Here is a 12,309-nt window from a genome sequence, read left to right on the forward strand (position 1 = left end):
GCTCTTTGGTCTGCCCGAAACTTGCTGGTCTTCCAGCGCAGAGTTGTCCACGACTGGCACATTCCAAGGTCTAGGATTACGTGCTGAGGGACGCACTAAAGCTTGGGGCAGCCGCTGCAAAGACTCAATGGGGAAAGACCACAGTGTAAGGTCTTCCCGCCATAGTGAACTGAAGGGCTGGACCCATGGGAAACCCCTCGGTCTGTATACACCAAATATGGGTTTACTGTAAAATGTACAAAGCATGTAAAATGGAATGGAAGGGTTGTGAGGCAACTCACTCCTGTATTGAAGAAAAGTGATTTCCTTTGCACTTTTTGGAATGTCAACTTGGTGCTGTTCAGAACTGTGTTGTAATGTATTTTCTTTACAGATTTTTATGAATAATGTGTATTTTTGGGAAAAAAAGTATAAGAGCAGGGAGGTTATGCTGGAGCTGTACATAACACTACTTAGACTGCAGCTAGAGTACTGCGTACAGTTCTAGTAATCGCATTGCAGGAAGGATGTGATCACACCAGAGAGGGTACAAAAGAGATTTACAAAGATGTTACCAGGAGTGAGGAATTTTATCTATGAGGAAAGACTGGATAGGCTGGGATTGTTTTCTTTGGAACAGAGGAAGCTGTGGAGAGATTTAATTGAAGTGTATAACATTCTGAGGGACCTAGTTAGAGTGGATAGGAAGGAACTATTTCCCTTAGCAGAGAGGTCAATAACCAGGGGGCATAGATTTAAAGTAATTGGCAGAAGGATTAGAGGAGAGCTGGAAAGAAATTTTTTCACCCAGAGGGTGCGGAAGTCTGGAACTTACTGCTTGAAAGGATGGTAAAGGCAGAAACTCTCTTTGCATTTAAAAAGCACTTGGATATTCACTTGAAATGCCATAACCTACTTGGCTACGGACCAAGAGCGGAAGTTTGGATTAAACTGGATAGCTCTTTTTTGGCCAGCATGGATACAATAGGCTGAAAGGCCTCCTTCTGTGCCTTAAATGATTCTTCCTTCATCACTTCAGGCGCTGGGCTAGCTGAATTATTCTAGCCTTTGATTGCACTGAATTTACATACATAACAGATCTACCATTGAAAGTTAAAATTAGGCAATTTTATTATTGAGTACTAATTTATATTATGAAATTTTTGCATTATCGTGGAGAAGCCTTACTATTTATAGAGTTCAACAGTAGAATTAAGCATGGAATAACAAGTGTGTCTTTGTTGAGTATGATGATTGGATCATGCAAGTCTTAGAAAAAGAAACAGTTGTTTCCTTTATCATTACATTAGATTCAAAAGTACTTCATTGGCTGTATAGCATTTTGAGACATCCGATGGTCGTGGAAGGTGCTATATAAATGCAAGTCTGTTTTTCTTTTCTTTCATCTCTTGGAACTGGGGATTCCAAGATGAAGGGTTCATTTTTGCCTTTTGCAATCTCTGTCACCATTGTTTCATTATTGACCAATAACCCAGTTAATTCAGAGCTTTGTCATGTGGATGACCTTAAACTCAACTGTGAGTAATCATCTGGAAATTGAATTTTTCATTGTCCATAACCAAATGATTATAGCTGTTGTTACTGGAACGTTATCAAGTGCTGTATCAGGTATTCCTCCTCCACAATCATTTAACAAAACTGTGCTTTAAGCTGAAAGTTAGACAAGTCAATTGTTAGTTGTACTATGAGCTTTTAAGTCCTTTTTTAACCCTTCCTCAGAAAATAACTTTTCTTTCACCTCTTGGAACTGGGGATTCCAAGATGAAGGGCTCACTTTTGCCTTTTGCATACATAAGGTTACAGCATCAACCTAAACAACCCAAATTGCTTCGATATAGCACATGAAATTCTAATTTAGTAACATGACAAATGAAGGCATTCCTGTACATGATAGGGCTGATTCTGTGCACTTACAGATAGCAAGTGGTGGGAAATTGCAGATACGTATCCATGATTTTTTTCATTGGTTAAAATTAATGGATGGAAAATCACAAGATGTGTTGCAGTTTTTTGCCATGCACTTCCACTCCGTGTTGCACCCTGCTGAGAACATGTAAGCAGCATGAAGGTGTCTGCAGCAGAACTTCATAATGCCATAACAGAATTTACATATATATGCACGTTTTTATAATATATAAAAAAAATCAAGCTGGATTTTTCCATGGGCTTCGGGACCCCGACGTTGGAACCAAATGCCCAGTGGCACAAGCTTCCCGGAGGCAGTTCTCCTTACTTGCCGCCTCTGCGCTTGCAATCTTATTAAGAATGGTGGGCAGGATGTTGATGCTGCTGGCCCAATCAGAGGGCTGGCAGCTCTGGAGTAGTAGCAGCCCCAGCAGGAAAGGTGGACATTGCTGAGGCAGGTCAGGAACCGTGGAAGCACTTAAACATGGAGGTGCCCTCAGAGGCATTTAGTTAAACTTAAAATTATAAGGGGTGAAACTGTTAGGCCTCTTGAAGCGAAGGGGTAACTTCTCTGGGTGCATCATTTGAGCCGCTGCTGCAGCCTTTCCTGCTCTTAGCGCTGCCCTCTTTGGGCATTGAGCTTCCGTCTCTGGCCTGCCACACGGTGGCTGCCTCCATGGAGATAGCAGCCTGGACGCAAAGCAGGGGGCCACTCCACTGGCAAGAAAATGTCGGTGAGCCCACAGAGTTGGAACTAATTGGGTCCCTAATCAGTTGGGTGGGCAGCCAATCCGGGTCCCTGCCCTCCTATGGGAAACTACTCCGGCAGCAGGAATGCATCGGAGAGCTGTCCCGATACCGCCCCCCTCCGTTTTCAATCGCTTCCATCTCCGAGCCTGCCATCATGTGACAGGTAAAATTTAGCCTGTAGTTATGAAAAGTGAACAAGCGACATGAGGAAGTGCATAGTTTATTATTGTACCAACTCTGTAAATATACTTCCTCTTTAACATTCAGGCATTAAATGGGACTATTGGTTTTAATTTTTTTTAATTAACAGCATTCACAAGTTTCACTTTATTCAAGCTGTGTAGCAGCAATGTTACTGCTGAATAGTTCAGTTATTTTCAGAATTGCTTTGAATTAACACGATAATGTTAACTGCTAGTTTAACAATCAAAATTTTAAATAAATTCTGAAAACTAGGCAATAAATTTGTCATACACCTGGCAGCCTTCTTGCGGGCTGGGGGATTCCTCCAGATCAGGCACCCTGTGCCCCATGGAGGGCCCCCCACCACAACCCAACTGCCACTACTGCACAATACTCTTCCTCCACCACCACACCACCCCCCCCCCCCCCCCCACCCCCTTGCCTCACCGGGCCTGGCCGATTATCCCTGGCGAGGCCCCAAAAACTTACCTTCTTTCCGGAACCGCTATCTCTCTTGCTGCCGTTGGCTGGGTGCAGTCCCAGCAGTGGCCACCGCTCCTGAAGCTGGGACTGAGAGCTGCCGGCCTGCTGATTGGCCTGAAGCTCCATTAGGTAGAACTTCCTGCCTCAAGAGGGACGGAAGGCCCACCCAAGGCCAATTAAGGGCCTGGGGAGCATAAAATCCCACTGTGGCTCCCCAGGCCTGGAAAAGCCAGACTCACCCGACTTTTTGGCCAGTGGGCATGGCCTCCTGCCCAACATACAATTGCGGCCTATGTGAACCAGATGGCCTGGAGCCAGTCCAAAGTTGAGACTTGAGCCTCAATTTAATCTGGGCAAGCTCTGAAAATCCCTCCCTGAACCTCTCTGCCTCTCCTCCATTAAGATTCTCCTTAAAACCTATCTTTCTGACCAAGCTTTTGGACATCTGCCTTAATATTTCTTTGTTTCATGGTATCAAAACAAAATCTATCGATACGTTTGATATCACTTAAGTGCCTTGAGATGTTTTACTACCTAAAAAGCCCTATATAAATGCAAGTTGCTGTTGTCGGATGTGGGAGATTCAGGGGAATTAAGTAGAATAGAGTTCCTGATTGGATAAATAGGACATATCTGCGGAAGGAACAGGTTTGATAGACTGTAATTCCATATTTACTTCTGTAAAACAACTAAATCCTGCAACATATGCAAAGTATTTCTTAGTTGTAATGGCATACTTTCAACAGAAACTTTTTATGATGTTTGATTCACTTCCTGCAGGATCTTTGGCTTTCCAGTGCATTACACAGATGTGTCAAATATGGGACGAGGAGCCCGACAAAAACTTCTTGGAAGGTCATGGAGTGTGCCTGTCATTCGCCACCTATTTGCACCACTGAAGGATTACTTTGCTTGTGAATAATACAGTACAATATGTGCCTTTCAGGAATATAAAGGTGCTTTCATAGAGATGATCAGTAGTAAAACAAAATCAGACTGGTTTTAACATATTAGTATACTGTGACACAACAAATTTGAATGGCATTATTGTGAAGGTTGCATGCTGTACATTTATGATACTGTGGCCATTATTCACAGTCACAACTCAGGACAGGGTAGGTAGCAAACACCCTACCATAGTTGTTTTAGCTTTTGTAATCTCATCTTTTATATAAAAAAGAGAATTCCTACTTTTAGCTGTAGTTTTATTACCGTAGTGTGAAGATTATACTTTACAGTTTTCTAGTGTACTTTGTAGTCACTCATTTTATGGGATTTTAAGGGCTTTTTAACTCTTAATGGTGCTATTGTCCACCTTTTAGATTTTCAACTTATTTTCTAACACCTAAAGTAGTATTTTATTGTTATATTATACATATCAGTAGCTGGATTTTTGGTAGATGGATAGTAAATCATAAAACTATTGATAAAAAATAAACATGGTGCAGTTAAAAACCATTGTTTAAAAATGTTGAAGTTGATGTTGTTTAAACAGTATTCTAGTATATAGTTACTTATATTTCAGCAAAGTGTATTTTCTTTCTGTAACCTGTTTATACGTATAGTTGAATAATCATGAAACAATGTTTATGTTGTTTATGTTTTGTACTTTAGCAAGGGCTGCAAATGTGTAAATGAGCAAAAAAAAATTAAGATGGAAAACTATAAGTTTAAACCAAGCCAGTTTCTATTAGCAGCATATGGAGGATGTCCTGTCAAAGCTGTGCTGTCACTTTTCACAACAACCATTCTCAGTCAAATTTACAATTGGAGAGATAGTTCATACATTTATTAGTAATGTGGTATTGTTGCTGCTCCATATTGCGTCTTTAAAAATGTTTTGAGCTGAAAAAAGACTGCGATTATTCTAACGTTATAGCAAGGTAGTGCTTAAGGATTTTCTTTAAATTCCGTGACAGCAAGTAAAATACAATTTTACTGTTATAATGTAGAAATTATATAATATATTTTAAACTCATTTTTGTAAGATTCTCCTCCCCCTTCTTTTACTTTGTATACTCAGAGTTGTTTAAGGGACTTGCTCCCTGGCCTCAGACATTGCTGCTGTCGAGCTAACTGCTAGGGTTAGATTTTTACTCTCCAGTCTTTTTCCTCCTCTGGTTGAGAAGTGCCTGGGCTCTGCTCCATTGCTCCTACCAACAGCATGCCGAGGTAAATAACTCACAACGTGAAGTATCACAGCAGTTAATGTGAATCTTGTCGCTCTAGTCCAGTAAATCAATTAACTGCAATCGATGTCGATTTAGTATTTTCTCTGGTGCGATATTACATTGAGCTTATATATGACTGCACTAGGACCTCAGTCCTATAAAACTATTGCTTTTTTTCCTTTCTGTATATTTCCGGTGAAATTTTGTGCTTTTCAAAGTGAAACATATCAGTGCTAGGGACTGGATCATTTTTCAATTTAGGAACCCAGGGCCAAGTTGGAGCATTTCCAGGTTAGGTACAGATTTGAGGCACTCCTGGGTTAAGTACAGAAGACCAAATTCAGGGAAAAGATCCCTTTACGCTGATCCAACAATCTTTATTAATCCCAGCCTTAAACGTGGACTTCCAGCAGCACCAGTGTAAAATTTTCACTTCCCAACCTCTGTAAGGCTTCAAACGTAATACCAATTTGTACCTAATCGTGGGCAGCTTTGTGCTGTTTACACCACATCATTCAGTTCCCTCAAACCTGTACAATTTGAATATTTATCTCTGCAAACAGTCACAAACTGTATTATTCTTTTGAAAGAAAAATCAACAATTTACTGTGATGATATTTCATCTGACTGGAATTAAACTTTGTATGTAAAATGGTAGAATTTGACATTAGCCAAGCAATTAGCAAATATTTAGCATGCAATTTAATCCACATTGGAATATAGTTCAATTACATTTTGTAGTTCACTTTTACAAGCATCTGACAACTACCATAAAATTTAGTAAATGAAAATCCAGGATATTAAAACGGAATTTATCTACACTTAATCCAAATAATTGAAGACTGGGAAAGTAATTGACTTCTCTAAAGAATTACAAAAGAAGAAAATTATGCTCTCATTACAGTCACTCATAGCAACCACAAATAGGTACTGAAAGAACTTTAAAGTTCCCTGATGCTTTCAGTCAATTTATCCAGGGAGTACCTTAGCCATGCAGACATGCAAGGTTCCAGATTAAATCCTTGGTCAGTATTGAATTAGTTTGTATGGCATTACAGTTAGCTACAGGGCCCTGGGTTAATAATAGAAAAATGGACCAGGATTCCTATTCCTTATCGCTATGCAGCAACTCCTGCTGGAATTGCATATGTTTGCAAGTTGAGTGAGGACAGGATCAGGCTCAGCTGCGATTCCCACCTCCGATCATGGCCAAATAGCCTGTCAACACTGGTTGCTAAGTCTAACTTGAACAAGGTACTATAGAATCATACCTCAGAGAGGAATCAACAATACATACAAGGCAGGGGAAAAACTGTCAAGGGAAAAATAACTACCAAAAAATTGATGCAGGTGCTTCTATTAACCCTTTGAGTACTGGATTTTCTTTGTACTTTTGAAAACAATCACAAGGTAATATTCCTCTTCTGAAAAATGATTACATTTGTGTTGGCGATAGGTACTCACCAGGATTTCTGCCTTGAATGGCGTCCAGTGAAACTTTCTTTCCTACCATTAGCAAACTTGCAGCACCAAAGGTTGTGTTGAACCAAAACAACGTGGAGCAATGAGCAGCTAATTTCTGGTACCAGTGATAGGCAGTAAAGATAACTGCCAATAAAATCATAGCCTGGCCTTAATTGTGTGAAAAAAAAAGTATTGTTAGTTTATCTTAGCTCAGATGGCTGTAAGACATTACAGTTAGCCACAGGATCCCTGGGTTAGGGAGAGGAAAGTCAGCCAGAGTTCCTGTTCCTGACTCATTTTAATGGTTGAGTGAGGACTGGACTGGACAGGTCAGCTGTGAACCTCTACATGGAAAATAGTCTCTGACCATTTGGCAAAAATTTAAACATCAGACTCCTAACCCCATTGGGATGAGTGTGCAGAAACTTATTCTTATTTAAATTAAATGACTTCATTTTAATTGAATGTAATCAATAGGAACATCTGTTTTTACAGCATCCACATATAACATACAGGTAAACTCATTTTAAATTGAGTGTTTTATATTTTTAAATATGTTATTCAATCATAATCACTGAAAAAGCCATCTAAACTTTGGGATGGTAAGGATCTGCATTTTACTCATTTTAAATCTCACTTGAAGAGTGTTAATATGGTGCTTAAAGAATTGCTCAGGTGCTGGATATCTATCTAGTTGTGTGTTTATCCTATGACAATTTCTTATACCTTGTTCCACTGAGTTAAAGGCCAGAAGTGGTATTTATAATGTGCAAACCATACCTTAGAAAATCTGCCTAAAATGCACAGAGATAACTTTATTAATAGAATATGAGCTGAAACTTGTACTACAGGCCTGTGAGACAAGCAATGTTTACTATTAAACCACATCTAACTGCACACTTCATAATTTCATCAGCAAGGTATTTATCTCTGTTGGAAGACAGAATTTCAAGCCTTTATTCGTTTTCCTTTATGTGGGATTTAAAAAATCTACCACAAAGTTGGTAAGGAGGTTAAGCAAGAATGAATACACAGCATTGGCCTGTGGAAAAAGTGTCACCTCTAAATTACCTCCCCAACTTTGAAAACTGTTTTGAATTATCCCTTTGTGGAGACGAGAAGCACTTTTGCATTGTTACAGTTGAATGTTTCCTTGACATTTTTTAAGTGATCCACATTAGCATCTACAAAAATCATATTTTGTAAATGTAAACACATGTAAAGCTAGAGAACATTGTGTTTCAAGAGATGTTGTTGAAATAATGTGACTGTATATTTTAAAACAGCATGCCATAAGTTTCATAAATATTAAGAAAACTAAGAATCGCCAGTTATTGGCAATTCGTAAAATGGTGCCAATAATGTGTGCATTTTAAAGCATAAACTACACAAAAGGAACATCAGTGGAACTGATTCCACTGTACCTGAACTCATCTCTCCATATTTTGTTGATTTCAAGTCAACACTGTTTACAGTATAACATTTATAATATGGTGCAGCTACTGTACATGGAATCATTTCTATTTCATGGTTTCTTTCAAATGAGCTATCCTACAAAAATGTAGTGATGATCCACATGAAAACACTTCAAAATTGTGATTACTTTATAAATCTTCATGGTTTTTTTGTTTTAAACATATAAAAAAGGTTCCATTGTGAAAACATTGGCATATGAAAACGTTGTTTTGTCATGCATCACTATCACTTTAATACATGGCAGAGGATTTAACTGTATCCCTTGTATGTGAGCTTAAAGAGGTACAAATTGTAGCACTGCTTATCTGTTTACAATAAATAATTTTCCCCTTTTGTTATGTCTGCTTTTAACATTGACTAAATTACTTGAAATAGTTCATGTTAAGATTTGAAAAATCAATAACACACAAACTGCAACATCTGTTTGGTTGCTGGTTGGCATTCTTCCATTTACGAAAGGTGATGGACACGTAGCAAACAATCCATTTAGGTGGGTGTCTTCTCTAGCTGCACCGTTGCTGATGGCTGTGAAGGCCAATCCTTGAGAGGCAGTTTCTGCTACAAGAGCTGCAGATGAAGCTGCCAAGTGACACTGAGAGTTGTTTTTGACATTGGCGCCTGGTACCAAGCTGCTGTAGCTACTGGTTATTGTGGTAGTACACACCAGTCCACAGGATGTGTTATCATCTCTTTCTTTTGTTGGGGAAAGCGGTGGTATAGTGGTAATGTCACTGAATTAGTAATCTAGAGGCCTTGGCTAATGCCCTAGGAACTTGGGTTCAAATCCCACCATTGCAGCTGGTCGAATTTAAGTTCAATTAATTAATAAAAATCTGGAATTGAAAGCTCGTCTCAGTAATGGTGCCATGAAACTCATTGATTATCATTAAAAACCCATCTGGTTCACAAATGTCCTTTAGGGAAGGAAATTTGCCATCCTTACCTGGTCTGGCCTATATTTGACTCCAGGCCACACAACAATGTGGTTGGCTCTTAACTGCCCTCTGAAATGGCCTCACAAGACACTCAGTTGTCAAGGGCAATTAGGGATGGACAACAAATGCTGGCCTTGCCAGTGACACCCACAACCCATGAAAGAGTAACTTAAAAAAAGCCAGTGACTCCCAGCTGTGATAGTTGACATTTAGGGCTTTCATGTCACGCTTGCAAGCATCCTTGAAGTGGAGCTCTGGATGCCCCACTGGTCATCTGGCCCGGCTATCTCACCATACAAAAGGTCCTTGGGTACGCAACCGTCTTCATCCTGTGGAGGTGTGCAATCCATCGACTCTGCCTTTGAGAGGACTGCCACATTTGTGATGTTGTCCTGCCAGGATATACCCATAATGTGCTGCAGACAGCGAAGATGGAAATTACTGAGCTGCTTTTCCTGGTAGATGTAAGTCGCTCTTGTTTCACAGCCATACAGCAAGGTGCTGAGAACAATTATAAACCATCAGCTTGGTCCTAAGGGTCAGCTTGGTGTTATCCCATGCACTACAACATCACACTCAGTTAATTAACATTACAATAAAATTTAAATTGTAAGGATTTGTTTGCACCATGTGAACACATAGAACCATAGTGAAGCTCAATGCTGACATTTTCACAGCTATCTGGATTATCTGATTTGAGCCACAAAATCACTGAATGATATTTTGCAAACACTTAACATGTTGGCACCAAATGCTTCTCTCTACAATTTTACTAGGGTTGCTAACCTATTTAAAAGAAACGGCATAGCACCTTAATTCAAGTAGTGGAAAAATTTGGTAAAGGCAAGTTGTGTTCTTCCAATAACTTTGTTCACAGTAACTTTTTTTCTTGTTTTTTAACTCAGGGACAACAGATGTTAGAAGTTTTTAAACATGGCATTTAATGCCACCCTACCATATTATTAGGCATGTTATTTTTACTTTTATTATGTATAGTATTGAACATAGATATGTTTATACTGCGGTGAGAATTTAAACATACTCCAAACTACCAAGTCCTAAATTTTTAATGTTAACTTCGTGCTAATAAAGCCAGTAAAGCAACAGAATAGGAACAGTAAATTCTATTTTCTTCTTTTCATCTTCTGCATTGCTAAAAACATGAATGAATTGATTTTAAAAAGCTGCATAAAATGAAAAGTTTTGTAACTGCTGGAGCAACATACATGATGCAAACTGCACCTGATATTCCCCATACAGTAAATATTAACAGCAGATATAGAAGACGTAGGTTATTCCTACTCCTGCGCCAGTATTTTCTGTTGCTTGGGAAGCTTCTCTGAGCGATTCAAATTAAATGTGACACAGAAATTTGTATTTAGATGTGTGATATGTGCATGTATAGATAGATTATGCTATCTTTACAAAGCCATGTACTGAATTCAAAACTGTCACTTACATGTAGTGGGCTGAATTTTACCAGCCCCTCGACGCTGTGGCGCGGGGTCCGATAAAATGCTGCGGGGAAAGGCCCACCTCAACCCAGAACATCAAGAAGGGCCCACCGCATATTACCGGCAGCGGCGGGACCTTGGTGTGGCCCCCCCTCCGCCCCGCCACATGGCAGCGGCACTACAATTAGCAAATGGTAAACGGTTCTTACCTTTGCTGATTATGCAGCCTGCTGCTTCTCGACTGACACTTCCTGATTTTTCGATGAACGGGTGGCAGTCACGTGCCATCCCGTTCATGATTGGAAAAGCCGGCGGGTCCACAGAGGCAGAAGGTTTCGCGGCAGAAGGTAAGTTTCTTTTCAGGGGTCTCACTCCGCATACCTAAAGGGAGGAGGGAGGGGGGCATTACAAGGGTCTCACTCTGCATACTGGAAGGGAGGAGGGCAGGATACACAGAGGTTTCTGCATTCTTAAAGGGAGGAGGGCAGGATACACAGAGGTCTCTGCATTCTTAAAGGGAAAAGAGGTCTGGGATTACTGGTGGGAAAGCTCTGCTGGCATGAAGGGAGGTACTGTGTACCATCCCTCCATTAACAGTGTACGCTCTGTGTTTGTGAGGGAGCAATGGCACACTAGACACCCTGTGTGTGGGGAGGGTGCCAGAGAGGGCAGGAGCATTAAGGTTATATGGATGGTGGCGGCAATCAATTCAGCTGGTAGGATCTTGATGTGGTCATGCAGTGCCACTCTGAATGTTGGCCAAGATGGGCAATGCCATGGCACCCCACATAGGTGATCCAGGAAAGCAGCTGATGTACCTGTCAACACCAATCCCTGCCCTGTTAGGAGCTTCGAATACATGAAGGGTTCAACTCTATTTATCATGGAAATAGATGTGGCTCATCCTACATTGTGTGATCCTCTGCTTGTGAAGATCGGTATGCGCCAGAGGCAATATCAACAGGCAGGTGCAATCCACATAGAGGCCCCCTGTTGTGAGCAGCAGCCCCCAAGGGAAACTCACCATTACATTTGTTGTGCATCCACAGGCCCCACATAACATGTCAACGGATGTCAGAGCACCAGTGTCAGAGGCGATTGCACATGTAAAGAGGGTGGTGACATGTCTCTGTGCTCTGCTCAAAGATGACCTGCAGCCCATGGGATTCGGTGGACAACCCATGCCTTTGTTCCTCGCAGTGGCAGCGGTTGTCAAGCCTGACACCTCTGCACATTTTCAGGGGCCCACCACAGACCTTTGTGGGGTCACACAGTCAGCAGTGCACCACTGCATCAGGGAGGTCACCAATACCCTGCACTGGAGGGCCAGTGAGTATGTTCACTTCAGGTTGGATTCTCACGGCCAGGCCCAAAGGGTCATTGGTTTCGGCATCATTGCCAGAGAACCATAGGTTGTAATGTTCATAGACTGCACTCATGTGGCCATCAGGCCTCCCGCCAGACTACCACCTGCAGACATCACCATTA

General features: G+C 40.9%; 1 protein-coding gene across 3 annotated transcripts in view; it reads left to right on the forward strand.

Moving 5' to 3' along the window:
- The window catches only part of LOC137378196 (DNA (cytosine-5)-methyltransferase 3B-like), a 313,202-nt gene extending 304,445 nt beyond the window's left edge, over nt 1-8,757 (forward strand). For all 3 annotated transcript variants that reach the window (XM_068048370.1, XM_068048372.1, XM_068048371.1), the window contains one exon: nt 4,102-8,757. In XM_068048370.1, the coding sequence (XP_067904471.1) occupies nt 4,102-4,243 (142 nt within the window). In that variant the 3' untranslated portion in view covers nt 4,244-8,757. The remainder of the gene's footprint in view (nt 1-4,101) is intronic.
- Nucleotides 8,758-12,309: the final 3,552 nt, after the last annotated feature.

Source organism: Heterodontus francisci, chromosome 16 (assembly GCF_036365525.1).
Source record: "Heterodontus francisci isolate sHetFra1 chromosome 16, sHetFra1.hap1, whole genome shotgun sequence".
Taxonomy (NCBI): domain Eukaryota; kingdom Metazoa; phylum Chordata; class Chondrichthyes; order Heterodontiformes; family Heterodontidae; genus Heterodontus; species Heterodontus francisci.